Raw genomic sequence first — 16,597 nt, 5'->3', positions numbered from 1 at the left:
AAATAATAACAATACAGTCGTCGCTGCGGCTGGCGGACTGTCCAAGAAGTGAGACGAGTCCTAAAAATATACCCTGGTCGTATCAATGTTCCCTTGATCAATCGAACGGTCCGCGGCAACGCCATGATATTACGGTGCCGGCAACCGACGCTAAATGAATTTTAAAGTTGCCGACTAATCCGACTTTGCCTACGGCTGCGGCAGTGGTTTGGTCGCTTCTGTCTCTGCTCTGGAGCCTGCTTCCGAGACCGTCAACCATTGTCGGACTTAGAAAAGTGCTTCGGGTTTCCGAATCGACATGCATGCATGCTTTTCGTCATCGGCTATGGGCTACATTACGGATTCACGGCGGGGATAACGGACTTTAGACTCCGGGCGTTCGAGAGAACTCTGTATGGTAGTTACCCTTTTCATGACCCTTCTCAGGCTTGCGCTTCAGGTCGTAATTGTGATGCCCGAAATCTGCGTTATATAACAGATCAGCACCTTCCATCAAGCATGAATCGATCCGCCTGACACTCACAATCCAGCTCCATTTCTTCGAAGTCTGTCGGGAGGTTCTTACCGCCTACCGCCTTGAGATACTCCAGCGAAGCGCTCAACGCAGGCGCAACCGAATCGGTCTCTAACGCAATCATACAGACTTTTTTTAGCGAGTCGTAGGTCTTGGCAAGCTCTTGAGCTACTTCAGGGACATCACGAAGGAGGTTGAGCGGCTCGTTCGGACCGAACTTCTCTACCTTCGGAAGCAGGAACTCGGAAATGGCATCTGACAGACGATATGCAACGTCATCAGCGATGAGAAGTGGATACTGGCAACCAGGAGAACGACTTACCAGACTGAATGATACAGCCTGCTCGCCAGATCTTGAGACAGTCTGACAATTGGATGTCCCATTTCTGTAATGCGTGTGAGCTTCAGAAAGCAGGGACATGTGAGGCTGCACTTACTTGATCCTTGGATGCTCGGGTGATGATCTAGATTGAGAAGAGTCATATCAGCATACAACTCTCCGAGGCCGAACCAAATCGGCAACCATACTCACATGCAAGCCTTGGACGAATGCACTCAACACCGCACCGTATACCGCTGAATGGATGGTTTTCAGCAACTCGTCCTTTGCCTTCTTGTCCAACTTCTTCTCCTTAGCCTCTGAAGGTTGTGGGATATCGAGATTCTTGGCCACTTTGAGTCGCTCGAACTTGTCTGCTGAGATGATACGGAGTTGATGGGAGGCTGCGATGGCCGGTGCGGCGACGTGTCGTTCGGCGATTTCCTGTGAATGAAATCAGTATTGCAAACGCCTTAAAAGGCCAGTATGGGTCCCAGTCCGACAGTCAGTCGTCACTCACCTTGGTAGACCAAGTTCCGGTACCCTGCGATATGCGCCGATCTTGATCAGCGACCTCTCAAACGCCTGAAATGTAGAAAGGAGCGCTATGCGAACCCACCTCCGACTTGTCCACGTCCTGAGTCACTTTATCCTCCATTCCCTCCACGATCCCTTCTTCATCATGTATCCCACCCCCATCCTTGAACTTCAAGCCTTTATATCCTATCCCAACGAGGAAGTTACCTCGGAGGGGACCTTCTTTCCACCATGATTCAAAGACGGAGGATATCTCGTCGTTGGAGTAACCGAGTTGATGTTTGAGGAGAGAGCGTATCTCGCAGAGGATAGAAAGGTGGGCGTGTTCTATGAACGTCACAAGCAAACATCAGCCCTGTCCCATTTGATACAACCTGAAAGTTAGGCTACACGAGGGAGGAAGAGGAGACAAAATAAGAAGCAAACTCACCGATACCGTTGTGGATCATCTTGACATCTGCAGTACGATCCTTTAGTCAGCTCCGTTGTCCACTCAGCAACCCTACGTATACGTACAGTGTCCCGCTCCACCTGGTCCAATGCGAAGTACACACGGTTCGCCATTCGGTGCTTTTGCACTCCATTTCTCAAGATACGGCTTGAGATATTCCCACGCTTCGGGTGAACAACCAGGTGACATCGATGGACCATGTCTTGCTGCTTGGTCTGGGGGGGGGGGGAATTGATCAGCACAGCTGCCTACGCTATTCCCACATGCAATGCAAGAATCACCCCTGATCAGGGGAGAGTCAGATTGTGTAGGATGGGGAAGGAGGAAACCCCACTCACATCCACCGCTGACTCCCATCCCTACCCATTCTACACCCTTCTCCTTTGTTTTACGCTGTCTTCTCTCAGTCTCCTCCCACCATTCATTCCCTCCATCAACAATAATATCACCCTTCTCCAATAATGGTAACAATTCATCCAGAATCCCATCAACAGGTTTCCCATGTGGTAGACTCAATACGAATACCCGTCTGTTGTCCGAGTCTGAGTCTGAATTCGATTTGGGGAAGGCGTCGACTAGTTTTTGTAATGATGTGAATCCGTGAACTAGGGATTCGTCGACTGATGAATCTTTCTTCGCTTCTTCCATAACTTGTTTGACCGCTTCGCCGTCATAATCGTAACATCCGATCTTGGATCCGTGTTCCGAGAACAAGAGGGTCATACCCTGCGGAGACGTGACATCGAGGACGAGTACACCGAGTCAGTAAATGCTCTCGTTGGGCAGGCCGAGACTTGGAGCGTAGTAAGCATGAGCCGCACTTACCGCTCCCATACTTCCACTACCGACAATACCAATCTCGAGATCCTGCACTTTATCATTATCGATATCTGCCATGGTGTCGATTATCTACCACTGAACTGAATGCGATCCGCTCAATTGACGAAAGAGGTGTTCCGGGGAAAAGATAGGGCTCATACGCATCCTGATATCTATACATAGCGACACATGCTCGTCGTTGGATAGCCCCACTACGCTCTGTGACGTCGAATGATCTCAAAACGTAAAGATCAATTGCCGACCACAACATCATCATGATACCATGCGGGACTCCATCGACGTCACAGACTCACGTGACGGCGACGACGACTCTCTCCGTTGCAGCTCTTGAATATCAAGGCAATCCTGCGCATACAATCATACTAAGACGTGATAAGCTAGGTCATCTCTGGCAGATGCAAATGCATGTTGGGCTGATTGACAAAATACTTCTACAACGTATCTAGATACAGTATATACATGGGACAAGCAAGGAGCACATGTCTACAATTAGATCTTCTGACCATCACACGGTTGGTCTAGCTTCGTCGCTTCGTCTCGTCATCGCTGTCGTCGTTATCATGATCGTGTCTGGGTCACCAAGTGATGAATCACGAGGCTTACCCATCTTGGACGTGAGCGGCATGGTGATCGTTTTTAGGTATCCACGGTCTACAGTAGACCTGATCCAAAGAGCTGGGCTGGATCTCCGGTCATGCCCCAACCACACCCACCCTGCTCGATCTCCTCCTCTCCCTGCTCGCTTTGATCGTTCTCAACGCGTCATTCCGCTTCTCTTTTCTCGCAACTTCCGTCACTGGAGCCTGTCTCTGCAAACCCATCCCTTCCAAGCCGTGACTCAGCTCCTTCTCTCTCACTTTCCTCAACCCTCTCCTCATCCCAGTAGCAACACCTGACTGTCTATCGCCTTCCGATTGTGTTGTGCATCCACTTGATATCGTCAAAATTGAGACTACACTATCCGATCTGGATCTCGTCGAGGTGGTGGCCGTACCTGCCGGAGAGGCAGATTTCGTACCTGTCGGATCTCGATAATCGCTTATCACGTCGGGATGACCGACAAGTCCTTCTTCCGCTTCTGTCGGGGTGGTGGACAAATCGACCGAGGGTACTGCGTGGTCGGGAACGTGCAGCATCTCTTCTACTCGATGATCGCTAGAGACATCGCTACCTTGACCGGTTTCGAGATCGATGTCCTCCAACAGGATCTCGACAGCCTCGCCTAGGTCACCCTTCACTCTAGCCAATACGCCCGCCGCATGCTTTGCCGAGATCCCATGTCCAGGTGGCAGAGATGCTAGCAGTTGTTCAAGAGAAGGAGAGCTCTTTTCGGATTTGGTTTTCGGTTCATCGATCAATTCTCCTCTTTCTCGTCGCGCGGCTTCAGACGTATCCTTCTGATGAGGAACTGCCAACTTGTCTTCCACTTCGGCAGGTCCATTATCTCGATCACCTCGCCGTCTGACACTTTGAAAATGTTCCGCTTGCGAGAAAAGCGCGAGCCAGAGCATACTTCGACCTTCCTTGATGGGCGGTGCGTAGTCTGCTAAAGCTGTAGCATAAGATGGAGAGGAGGGAGGGGGTGCGGCAGGGGTTGCGAGTAGGGAGGTGGTCTTGGAGCGTAGTTGACGACGTGGTGTAGTGGGATTGGCCGTGGAATGATGATCCTCGTCCAAGTCTTCGGGTTGAGGTGATGAGCGTGAGGATGTTTCGGTGCGCCACGGAATGGTAAAGGATGTCTGTAAAGTGCCATTATTTGAATCAGCAGCGGTACAGAATACCCCAGCATCATCACCCAACCCACAGTTGACATGATCACCCTTATATCCCGCTTGAACACCCTCGCAGCCGCTTGAATCTCGATGTGACTTCCGAATTGTTCTATCTCTCACGTCAGCGAGGGTATACAACTCATCCAACAAACGCAAGAGATAACCACGTACTTAGTTGTCTCATGCGTTGTACGTATCCCTCGTATCCCTCTCCATCCTTCATGAACGGCACGACAAACCCCTCCATGGTGTCTTTATGACTTTCCAGATAATCGCAAACGAGTTTCCTGATCTCAGCGTGTCGTTTCTATCACAGTGAAGACAGTGTCAGCTGAACCCCACTACTTCAGAATCGTCCGTATCGTTCATGACGCAGAGGAGTATGATATGACTCACCTCATTACCGAACAATTGTGAGCTGAGCACTCTGAACAAGCAATTTCCATCTCCTTGCACATCTCTCAGCGCCAAACCCAACCTCGCTATTTCACTTTTGACCGCTGCGTCCTCCAAAGCGATCTCTTCCAGGGAAGTAGTGATTAGATCGGAGGGTGAAGATGCTCTACGAGCTTTAGAACGAGTCATTCGTCTCGTAGCTTGTGCTGAAGCATGTCCATGACCTTGTGTGGAAGCAGTAGTAGTGGAAGACGTTGAGACGGAGGGATTATGACGATTTTTCGATTTGGGTGGTTTACCCCCACCTCGCATTAATGACGATGTTGAAGTTGAGGTTGGAGGTGGACTAGGTTGAAATTCCCCATCTTCTGTATCTTCTGATTCCAAGACGTCCGATTTACGACGTCGTTTCCGCGTGAAGATCGGTAAAGGGGAGGTGGGAGGTGTCGTGCCGTTACTTGTCGATTGGGAAAGGGGTAGATGATGTGTCGGTGAAGGAGATGGAAAGGAGGATGGACCAGCTTCAGACGTTGGTAAGAAGATGAGTACCATCTCGTCGATGGCTGGGGAATGAGAAGGCGCGAATCACTCCTTCCCGGTCAATGATGTGTTGGGACAGGCAGGAAGGTCGGAGGTGATATTGTAGTAAAATGCTCGTAAAGTTGACCGAAATGTCGCGTGAGAGTTGGATGGAAAGTAAATGCGATGCGATGCGAGTGTTACCGAGTCTCCCCTCAAAGGAGTTGATTATACCGTCAACGAAAACAACGGAAAGCTCTAAAATGTCTATCTACAACAAAGTCCACTGCACTGTTACGATCTACAGTGCTTCGCGAGTGTGATGCGTGAGAGGGAGAAATATGCTATGCTTGGGAGGTTGAAGGTGTATTCATGCTATGGTACCAGCACCGGGTGATAGGAACCAAAAAGTAAAAACTGATCATTGCACCAAGGGGTGAGTGGGTGGGTGGCGGTAGGGTCCGGTTAACAAACTCAACGAGACATGAAAATGTGAATCAACGTCATCCCCTTACCCCATACCCGCTTTTCAGAACCTTAATACTATTCCCACAGATGGTACACTCGTCAGTCAACATCCCATATCATACCTTCTAACCATGCGACAAGAATATGCATTGTGTGAGTGGGTGATCGGACAGGTTGGCAATGAATGTGATATTTCTCTTGTTGCTTTTACTTTTCTGTGACTTCTGCTCTTCCGGTTTCCGTACTCCGTCCTGTACCCATCTACTCCGAAATGATATCCTCCCTCTTGGGCCTGGAGCAAGTAATAACATCAGCTTCGATATTGCACAATGAGGCATCAAACTCACTTCAACTCCTTCACGTCCTTGCTGTGTCTGATATTCGACCCTTTCTCAATCAATGTCTGGGCCGCCTCGTCCTCCAACAAGATACCAAGTCCGTGGTCTTGCGTGAGCTCCAGAACGTGGTCGAGTTCCTACGAGAATGTTCGGTTTAGCTTCACAATTCCGACTTCTGAATGTCTTGCAATACTCACAACGAAACCGTCCGAGTCCACATCCAACTTCTTACCCAAACCCTCGATGACTTCCTCTGAAGGCTTGTGCTTGATAACCTTCAGAGCCTTCTTCAGGTCGGCGAGCGCGATTTGACCATGAGCGGTAGTATCAATGACGTTGAGACTTGATCCAACTTGTTCGTCATACTTCTCAAGCTGAGCGTCAATCTTCTTGATCATGGATCGTACTCGCTTGGAAACGGCGACAGTAGGGCTGTCCTCCTCTTGTCGCTCCTTGGATTCCTGTACAACACCATCAATAGCTGCTCAAATGGTTACTCAATCGATACTCACAGCTTCTGAGAGCAAGTTCTCCTCCAACAGTGTCTTGAGCTCATCTCTCTCCTTGACGATACTGGACTTGGCAGTCAAGATGGTCAAAGCCTCTGCGAGCTCGCCAAGCTGCTCTTTGGTCATCCTCGCGTCCTCCTCGGGCTTAGCAGGCTCCTTCTCCTCAACAGGCGCCTCGGTGACACCAGAAGCCTCAGCAGAAGCAGCTTTGGCAGCTTCCTCCTCCTCTCGCTTCGCCGCCTCCTCTTGCTCCTTCCTCTCCTTCTCTTCCTTTCGAGCTTCTTGCTCCTCCTACGAATGGTGTTCTGTCAGCAAATCGGCCTTCGAGTTGAAAATGGCCAGCACTTACCTGCTCCTGCTCCGCCTCGTCCTCAATCAGCTCTTGCTGTTGCTGCAAGACCTCCAACTTCTGCTTGTAAGTAGCCTCGTCGGAAACGTTGAGCTCAGCCTCGTTAAGCTGTGAAAGAAATCAATGTCAGTTGTCGTTCCTCCTTTAACGGGTATAGTGTAACTCACCAGGTTCTCGGGCAAGCTACTCAAGGTCGTCACCAAACTCTGCATGATATCGTCTCCTTTCTGCTCAAAGTTGAAGGCTCGACTGAGTACGAGGAGAACACCAGAGATACCGTTGGTGTAATGCAGCTCGATCCACGTCTCCAGCTCTTCGCGCAATCGGGCAGGTGAGACACCTTGGAATCTAATACCTCGAGATTGACAAGCTTGCTGGAGCTCCTTGGTGGACAAGGAATCAACACCCTCGGCGTGGATCATCTATGCAGAAAAACATCAGGTAAGCTAGGCTTTTCGATGCACCTTTTTGAACACCTGACTTACCATGTCGTCAACACGGATCTTCTCCAATCTGTTTCGGATCTGATGCTTCAAGAAGTTGTCCGTTCCAAAGGCGTTGATGTTCATGTATCGGGACATGGACACGAGCTGAGGTCTGGACAAGTTGTCGAGGGTAATGTCATCGTGGAAGAGCTTGGCGACTCGGACGACGTCGGTTTGGTTAGGAGTTTCACCAGTCGATCGGACCTGTGGTGGGTCAGACCTACATTATGAGATCGACTGAGATGCGAAATACTCACCTTTCGGAAGAACTCCTTGAACTCGTCACTCTTCACAACACTGTCCGCTTTCAATCCAGACTCCTTCACAGTCTCCTGGAGGAATTTGGCCATCTCAATCCTGACCTTCAACAACTTCCTCTGCTTCTCGTTCTGTTCAAAAGATATAACAGTTAGTAAATGCAGCGAGGCCCAGAGAGGGAGATTGCACTTACCGCTGCAAACTCTCCTTCGAAGGTACTAGGAAGCATGTTGGGGAAGAGCTTGAGGGCGACGGGAAGGAGCAATTCCATGAAAGGGATGACGACGAAGACCGAGAAGGGAAGAAGTCGAAGGAGATCGGTAGTCGTTCGTTTCAGCTGCAGGGATAGATGTCAGCTTTCACTGCGTTGTCGATAAGGTTCAGCTGACCTGTCTTCTCTCTCTTCTGGTCAAAGTCCCTCCGTTCAACACCTTCCACTGCAATTTGGAACTGATCTTGATCTCTTGACCGAGAAGCTTTGTTCCAGCCCAATAATGTGCCGCTTCCTTCTTTACGACCGCCCAGACTCTCGCCGGCAAAGGACCAGTGGGCTTCTTCTCCTTCTTCTCTTCCTTCTTTACGATCTCTTCTGAAGCTTGATCGGCAACTTTTGGGGGAATGGCCGATAAAGGTGCAGGCGGTAAAGGTGGGGGTGTACCCAATGGTGGATCATGGATCGATGCGGAGGTTTTCGGTGTCGTAGTGAGGGGAAGAGGAGGCGGTGTTGTAGTTGCCGTGGATGTTTGAGTCTGGGTAGAGACTGATCGAGTGGCGAAGGGAGATTGCCCCAGTCGAGTCTGATGGCTGAGGGTGAGAGCTTGTAATGGGATAGGTAACGATGATGAAAATGCTCGATTGGAAAAAGTGTTGTTCAGCGTTTGGGCATACAATTGGTGTTCTGCGAGTATCAATCGGAGCGGCGAGAATAATCAGCTAAGCTGCCAGCCCATCAGTGACACGAGAACTTGTGACTCACGCCTAGAAGCCAAACCACCTGCGCCTCGCTGAAGCATGGCACCGTGTCCACTTCTTCTCATGACTGCCCCAACGGCCGTGGAACCCGAAGCGCCGCTTGCTCTGTACATCATTTTGACAAGATTGTCGGTTTACTACAGCTCGATCGAAGGGAGGTGTCTTGAGAGCGTGTTTGCTTGGAAGAAAGAGTGACTTGAGTTGACTGGCTTGATCGATGTGAACTATCTGTTTTTATAGAAAGGAAGGAAGCAGGAATTGAAATGCGAAAATAGAATGATATTTCGCGCTTACCTTCCATGACTTTGACTTGACTTCGCCGCCGCATTCGTAGTCGTCACAACCACGTTATCGCCACGTTTCATCGACCCAAAAGAACAACAGAGCTTCGCGTTTGCTCGGCTCCGCGTCCAACTTCGGCTGTCATCTCCTGAAGAGCACTTGATGGGTGGATCAACCAGCCTTGATAGCCTATACGTAGCAGCTAGATAGATCTTTATCCCCGCCCCCATCCAGCATGTCACTCTCCAATCCGCTCAACTTGTTACTACTTCCCCCTATCCTCTTCCTCACGTACCGGATATTCGTTCCAGCAGCTCACACACCAAGTCCTCCGCCAACAAGTTACTCTGAAGATACGTACAATTGGATCCCTGCAAAACATCCCGATGTCATCCGACACAAGAAATTTAGTGCCAAGCAATTACTGCGGTACGATGGGACTGGCTCGGCGGGTGGGAAAGAAGGGGAGAGAATATTGTTGGCTATCATGAGGGTAGGGAGGGACGGGAAATTTGCAGAGAGAACAGTGTTTGATGTGACAGCGGGAAAGACATTCTATGGGCCAGGTGAGTGCGGTCGAGCATCAGGCGTAACTCGTAACAACATGTCCGACGATATCAGTGAAAACGTGCTGATATTGCCATTCCACTTCCAATTTCATTCTGTCTCTCATCAACTCTCGCTCATCTTACGCAGACGGGGTCTATGGCAACTTTGCAGGACATGACGCTTCTCGGGGAATGGCCAAGCAGTCTTTTGAACTCGGTGAGTCTGCTCACCTCAGAGGACGAGGATCACTAGAGTCACGACTGATATGTTATCTCTTCCCATTTGCGTAGATATGCTAACACCGCTCGACGACTCACTGGATACATTATCCGACCTGACCCCTGCTGAAATGTAAGTACATCCAAGCAGCTGCTCACAACAGACCCGCATATGATCGATGATCTTGTCCTGACCTGAACTATCTGCTCGCAGAGATAATATGAAAGGCTGGCACGAGCATTTCGAACGCAAGTATATTGTTTGCGGAGAACTAGTAGAAGAAGGTGAAGAAGAAGAAGATTGAGCAAAGCGACGAGAGGTTGACTATAACGACATGACGACGATACGATCATGCATAGTATAACATGGTCTAGTACGGCCGCTCCCATCAAGTCCTCCGTGACTAGTCTCGAGCCCGAACAGTGCGTCGATTTGTTACTCAACTCGGTGTCGACGTTACGCGCGATTGGTCAGTGCTCGGGCCTGGCATTTTCAGTATCGCTCGGACCCTCTGTTGCCCCATCGCGCCCTCACCGAGGCCTCTTCGCCCCACCAAGCCGTTCGTTCGTGGTTGCAAAAACTTATGATCACGGTGGGGATTGAGCCCACGACCTTTAGCGAATCCAAGTTACACTTCCGACCATCCGAAGATGAGTCTGATTTTCTCGTCCAGGACCCTCCCAGACTCTCGTGGAGAGAGACAAGCAGAGCGCCGACTCTGAAATTCAGTGTAAAGCTAACGCAATAACCTCTTTGCTACGCGACCGTCTGTTATTGAGAGATACAAGTTGGTGGGGACGATTATGAAGGGAGGACAGAAAGGAGGACCGAGCGTGGAGAGTTCGATCGGAGCGAAAGTGATAGTGGTGTGTGATCGAGCGTACTCCCCGGAAAGCTGGCAGTCAGGGTGGAGGTACAGCTTGACGCTATGATCGCTACACGTGAATGCCGCAGTCCGGTCAATACTAAAATTTCCACACAGGACTTCACGATGTGGATGAGACTCTGAGGGCACCTTAACGACAGCATGGTCGGAGTATCTCTGCTTCCCTGTCATCCACTTTACTCGGTGTGATCAGTCTCTGCAGCTTGACAGACTGGTCTAGCCGCACTCCTGTCCGGACAAACCTGTCTCTATGTACTGATCACCCAATTGGTTTCAGAAGAACAGCCACGTCAATTGTCAAGTCACGAACAGGAAAGAAGGTGATCGCCATGACAAAATAGGCACCGACAGCGTTACATTATACACACTTTGTGCTGCGCGACCAATGACGCGATCCAGGCCACGCTATCGTTCCCGTGTTGTACTGTACATGTATAGAGCACAACATCATATTCGCCCATACTTCAACGCCGCTTCCAACCTGTATACCTGTATACCTGTACATCCACTACCGCATAGACTTGCTTCCGAAGTGCAGCCACTGCCGAACACGGATTGACCGGAATACGTAATACGTAATATCCAAATTCCTATCATGAGTCAGAGTTCTGTTGGGTTCGTCCCTGAGTGGCAAACGACGTCGCTTGTTCGATGTTTAAAATTCAAATTCAGTGCAATGACAACCCGCTATACCGAGAGGGAGATGCGTCACTTCGCTCGAATGGCTGATGATTTTGACCTTGTCATGATGCTTATATGCGCGTACAGACGAGGGAGATAAGTGGAGAGAGACAGTACATGAGATAATATGATGATCAAGCAGATGGTTATGCTCAGCAGACTTGGCTCGACAGAGATTGTGGGAAATCTGAACGGTTTGGTCATGTCTCAACCACGGATGAGATACGTGCCGCGGCCGTATTTATAATCTGATTGAATCATGGACCAAAGGGTTGGACTGGAGATCCGTCAATAATGTAATGTATGCATATACCTATCGCTTCGTCGGTGGCTTGTCACTGCACCCACGACCTACGTTGTCCGAACATTACTTTTGACCAAAATTGGCAAGTCGAGTTGAAAAAAAGTTTAATGATCAACCTAGTTATATGTTGGGTGATTGGATCGCAACCGAGTCTTTCCGCGGTGACCGACCAACTGACTCGCTTCGTATACCTTACTCAACACCCATTTCGGATGTCAGGATGACCAAAACGACAACGCATACCACCCAAGTTACCTCACCCCCATGAAGCGGCACTTGACCTCATGAGATTCAATCGGACTGGTGTCTGGTCCCTTTGGAACCCTTTGGACTACTATATTCGAGAGAATACGATGGTCGGTGAGCGAGCACACGTCATGAGGATGATGGATGACTCGGTATTTGTCAGCCGACGTACATATTCCGTCCCCGAAATATACGAGTTGCATGCATATATATAACAGCCAGAAGGGATGCTTAAGAGGGTCAAATTCTCATTCCCATCCTGAAAACATAATCTATATTTCGTTGCTGAACAACACACGAACTAGTCTCTAATAATCTCTTCAAACCTCAACTAAACCACAATGCCAGGTGCGTCCGGTCTGCCATCTGACCGACGAAAGATCCATGATACTGATATCCCACTCTATCGAGCAGCCGCTGCTACTGAGACTGCCCCTGTCGCTCGACAAAGTCGATTCCCTATCCGATCCGTCTTCTCCACCACTCGACAAACGTTCTACGCCGTTTTCTTCATCCTCTGGTTCGCTATCGATGTCTCTTTACTCGGACTCGTCTCTCAACAGATCCACAAATACGGACAGGAACAATCCAACTACCCTTCAGGCAAATATCAACATGCCTTGGGATTACTGTTGTTCTCAACGTTGATCGGATTACTCTTTTCCATCTTCCATTGGGCACTCGGATTGACTGTTTACTTGCCGGTCTTCCTCGCTTTCGGAGTTTGGTTCGGTACCGGTGCTGGTATCTTGGAAGAAACTCCCTTCGGTCACGGTTTACAATGTAAACACATCAACGACCCAAGCAAGTTTGCTCCAAACTGGGTTCCTTTCCTCCAAGAGTGTTCAAGAGTCACCGCTATCTCAGGTCTCGCCTGGGCCATGTGTAAGTGCAACAGCATAAGTGCGATATAACGTTCATTGACTGACTTTTCCCAACTGTAGTCGCCCTCGCTACCATCGGTTTCTTCTGGACCATCGCCGACAAGTTCTCTTTCGTCTCCAAGCGATCAGTAGTTTACGAGTCCCTCGCCGAACAGGGAGAGCAAATCCCCGAGAAGCACTAAACGGTGTCTTCCTACTCCTCCCCCAACCACCAAGATTTCATAGAAGTATCTTCACAAACCTCGTCACATTTTCACCCATTCTCTAAACCCGCATATATATAGCCTTATAATCAACTGACTGTATCAGTCGTATAATCAACAACATGCATAGATATATTCTAAGTGATCATTCGCAGATTCTGAGATAGTCGTGATGGTTCGTCAAAGTCGTCCTCGTCTAATCGCCGTGCTCAATCCTGGCTGCTGAAATTGGCCCAGATGATGCGATCAGCAGCCGCAACCTCCAACCCAACTACTGCTCTCTTCCTCCAATCGGATAGGTTCCTCTCGACGGGCCGTGGCCGGCGTAGCAGATTTCGACCATAACGACGGGGTAGCCAGGATCTGCAAGACAATAAGGGTTAGATGAACGCATGACCAGACCAGACATTCCTTCATTTTCCACTCACCCTCCGGACAAGCTCCTCAAACGCTTCGGGGACGTGTAACCTAGTTTTCGCCGAGCATTCTATCACCACAGATCGTCACATAAGCCTCATAGCACACAACGAGCCGCAGTAACACATCATACGTAGAAGGACATGGACTTACCAACAAACAGCGCTCCCATACGCTGTGCAAAAGCCTGACCTTCCTCGGTGGACACTTGTCTCGAGAACTCCTACAAGAAGCAAGTGTTTAGCTTCCGTTGCTATTCGTGATGCCCAGTTCCGTTATGTTCCGACTCACTTTGTCTACCTTGTTTCCAACTACCATCCTCACTACGCCTTCTCCACAATACGTGTCGATCTCCTTGAACCATTTGAGCAACTCATCAAAAGTCTGTCGAGATGATACGTCGTACACTGCGAGCATACAAGGAACAAACGGTGAGCCCAATTACGATCAACGAAGTTTGGCTTGATGATAGTCGAAGCCAAGTGAGTGACGTACTCAAGATAACACCCTGTGCACCACGATAATAACTAGACGTCAAAGTTCTAAATCTCTCCTGCCCAGCTGTATCCTATCGGTACCAAACCAAACCAAACCAAATATCAGCACAACCCATCGAACCACCATAGGTTGTAATCGAATCAAAGTACGATGGGAAGTGATATCACAACACTCACCCATATTGATAGTTTGTATTTCTTCCCATCTAATTCTATACTCTTCACTTTGAAATCTACACCGATAGTCGCTGCTGTCTCTTCGTCCGAGAGGAATTCATCGTCTGTGAACCGTAGTAAGAGTGATGATTTGCCTATTTACACAATTACATACAATATATCAGCTCAAGTGTACAGTATTGGGTACACTATACCGCCATATCAGATTGAAGCGGTCTTATGAGAATGATCACGGGATTTGTATCAAGCGACGGTGAGATGAACAAGGGCACTGACCTACGCTCGAGTTGCCAATCAATAACAACTTGAGGTTCAACCCCGATGGATATGCAGTGCTCATGCTTGTTTCCGGAGGTACGATGTAGGTCAAGGCAGTGTGGGTGAGGATGAGCTATGCTGTTGAGATCAGGGCGTGTAGTTGTGAAGATATGAGATGCAAGAAGACAATAGTGAGGAGATATGATAGTTTGTTGATAGGTGGTGACTAAAGTTAGCTTGATGACGCGTGTTATTGCAACCTCAGAGTTGGGTGGCGAGGTGGCAAGTTGCCTTCGGTCATCTATTTACTGCCGTCCTACCGATCATACTGAGTTATGGTCTTTGCGAGACGTTTGATATGCACTTGGACGTCGTTGCAGTTTTAGAAGGTTTGGTACATGGTGTATGGTATGTATAGGTAGTATCTATCTGATATATATGTATAGCACACAGCAACTCGCCGGATAACTTATTCTTTTCCATCACGTGTATTCCCTCTCTGGCATGTTCTTCAAATCATGTGATCCAATCTCTCCCTCTGATGAACTCAACCCCTATTGATCGTAATTTGAAATCTGACTCAAACAAGCTTCTCAGGCTGAGTGATGTGTTCCTCAAATCGCTCTTGAGGAGCTTCGCTCCACCTCCGATGAGTAGCTCGTGAGCCCACAAAGCGGTCTGTTGCCACGCGAGACACTCCTCCCAAGATCGGTGCCAGCTGTAGACAAGATCATCCCGAGCTGCTCTGCTGGTCGGCCTTGTGACAAAGTGATCGAGCTCCGATGCATATGTCATCATCCTGACGTCTAATCAACATCGAGGTTTCGGAAGGAGGCTGTACTACACCTTTGTTTGAAAACGTTACACCACTACCTTTTAGGATTTTGATTGGCCCAGAATGCAGTGTTCGCCCACACTTGTCCTTCAGCATGGTCCAATCGGATCAAAATCACATATTAGCATGTGTGCACCGAAGTTTTAGCGATATTGAGCATCACTTGGAAGGCAGCTTTGCTGAGTATGCCGGATACTTGGTCTCCGTGCGCCTGACGTTGCTCCTCATTAGCAAGTTTGTACCCTAAACAGTCTAGGTACTGTTTCACGGCCCATGTAAAGTATGATCAGCTTTGTCTGATGAAGCGAACGGGTTCGGGATGACTGTATCCATTTTCCTCAATAGACTCCTCTTGCACAATATCCAACGCCGATCCCCTTTCCACCAAAAACCGCCAAACTTGCGCCAACTCGATCTTGGGACAATTCCTATCCTCTCCGTGAGTTGCCCGTAAACGCTTTTCGAATGCCTTGAACCGGACTAGATCCCGCTCTGTCGCAGATTTACTGACCCTCCATCCATAATGCATTGCGTTGAGGCGAGATCTATAGCAGTCGCTCTTCAGAGTTTCCCATTCCGTGCACGTCATCTCCTCTCGTAGGGCGTAATTCTCCTTCCTATCGGCTTGGCATAACGACCACGAGCATTCGGAGCTCCAGTGTTGGATGTAGGATTTGCGAATGGTTCAATCGTAGTCGGGAGATACGAACATGATCGTAGTTCGTTATCCTGCTCATATCGTGTATCGCTCGAAAGACCATCACCTACAGTATGCATCAGTGTTAGTCCTCCTCCTTAGCCATATCCTTTGGGGTAGCAGAGGTCACATACATTACCCTAGTGCGAAGTAGACTCGTTAGACAAATAGGCGTTGTTAGCCATGGAGGGAAATCCATACGGAACAATCCCTTGGTTGGGGGAGCGCTTGAGTGCACGCTTCGTAATGAGCTTGATCGCGAAAGCGTTGATGTCAAGTGTTCCATATATCCTATTCGCGTCAATCTTTACCTTCATGTTCAAATCCCGAGCCGTTCTTCCTCTGTCGAGAGAGGAGATGATATCTCACCTTGAGGCCGAGTCCTGTATTCGAGTGCATTCCAGAATTCAGAATCGAAGTTATTCAGGATCATCCATAATTTGATGAATGCCTTTGTCCAATGCGAGATCATGTGGTGTCTCGTAATTGGACCCAGTTTCATTATCCATACAGATCATAGTAGTGTTAGGCACCGCGGATGGATCATCCGTAATGATGCCCTTGCTTACAAGGCGAAGCTGACCAGCTTTCACATCCTCCGTGAGAAACAGCCGGCAACTCGACCTGCATTGACCGATTCATCCTTGATAGGTTCGACGAAATCTGCCACATCGATGTTGGCCGATTGAGTTCTGTGAGCACAGTATCTTCGAACATCGTATCCCAATCGTATTC

General features: G+C 49.1%; 6 protein-coding genes across 6 annotated transcripts; 2 read left to right on the top strand and 4 right to left on the bottom strand.

The window, feature by feature from the left end:
* Positions 1-364: 364 nt before the first annotated feature.
* On the bottom strand, positions 365-2,718 carry CI109_102177 (6-phosphogluconate dehydrogenase (decarboxylating); the record flags this gene model as incomplete). The annotated part of the gene is made up of 11 exons (XM_032004822.1): positions 365-462; positions 524-769; positions 837-900; positions 952-978; positions 1,047-1,277; positions 1,354-1,377; positions 1,453-1,697; positions 1,801-1,827; positions 1,887-2,036; positions 2,160-2,547; positions 2,647-2,718. The coding sequence occupies 11 exons, from the start codon at positions 2,716-2,718 to the stop codon at positions 365-367; spliced, it is 1,572 nt and encodes a 523-aa protein (XP_031860937.1).
* A 635-nt stretch (positions 2,719-3,353) lies between these two features.
* CI109_102176 (uncharacterized protein) lies at positions 3,354-5,381 on the bottom strand (the record flags this gene model as incomplete). Its single annotated transcript, XM_032004823.1, has 4 exons — positions 3,354-4,400; positions 4,466-4,542; positions 4,605-4,740; positions 4,830-5,381. The coding sequence occupies 4 exons, from the start codon at positions 5,379-5,381 to the stop codon at positions 3,354-3,356; spliced, it is 1,812 nt and encodes a 603-aa protein (XP_031860938.1).
* Positions 5,382-6,077: 696 nt separating this feature from the next.
* Positions 6,078-8,843, bottom strand: CI109_102175 (uncharacterized protein; the record flags this gene model as incomplete). The annotated part of the gene is made up of 11 exons (XM_032004824.1): positions 6,078-6,108; positions 6,164-6,291; positions 6,352-6,615; positions 6,667-6,954; positions 7,013-7,120; positions 7,180-7,434; positions 7,498-7,701; positions 7,755-7,886; positions 7,949-8,092; positions 8,145-8,653; positions 8,732-8,843. 11 exons carry the CDS (start codon positions 8,841-8,843, stop codon positions 6,078-6,080), a joined length of 2,175 nt encoding a protein of 724 aa, XP_031860939.1.
* Positions 8,844-9,244: 401 nt separating this feature from the next.
* CI109_102174 (uncharacterized protein) lies at positions 9,245-10,081 on the top strand (the record flags this gene model as incomplete). Its single annotated transcript, XM_032004825.1, has 4 exons — positions 9,245-9,575; positions 9,706-9,774; positions 9,849-9,909; positions 9,991-10,081. 4 exons carry the CDS (start codon positions 9,245-9,247, stop codon positions 10,079-10,081), a joined length of 552 nt encoding a protein of 183 aa, XP_031860940.1.
* Positions 10,082-12,235: 2,154 nt separating this feature from the next.
* CI109_102173 (uncharacterized protein) lies at positions 12,236-12,960 on the top strand (the record flags this gene model as incomplete). Its single annotated transcript, XM_032004826.1, has 2 exons — positions 12,236-12,779; positions 12,839-12,960. 2 exons carry the CDS (start codon positions 12,236-12,238, stop codon positions 12,958-12,960), a joined length of 666 nt encoding a protein of 221 aa, XP_031860941.1.
* Positions 12,961-13,227: 267 nt separating this feature from the next.
* CI109_102172 (uncharacterized protein) lies at positions 13,228-14,412 on the bottom strand (the record flags this gene model as incomplete). The annotated part of the gene is made up of 7 exons (XM_032004827.1): positions 13,228-13,344; positions 13,410-13,468; positions 13,552-13,621; positions 13,690-13,805; positions 13,894-13,966; positions 14,073-14,206; positions 14,349-14,412. 7 exons carry the CDS (start codon positions 14,410-14,412, stop codon positions 13,228-13,230), a joined length of 633 nt encoding a protein of 210 aa, XP_031860942.1.
* Between the last annotated feature and the right edge of the window lie 2,185 nt (positions 14,413-16,597).

This window comes from Kwoniella shandongensis, chromosome 4 (genome assembly GCF_008629635.2).
Source record: "Kwoniella shandongensis chromosome 4, complete sequence".
Lineage (NCBI taxonomy): Eukaryota > Fungi > Basidiomycota > Tremellomycetes > Tremellales > Cryptococcaceae > Kwoniella > Kwoniella shandongensis.
This window is presented reverse-complemented; position numbering and strand designations above follow the sequence as displayed.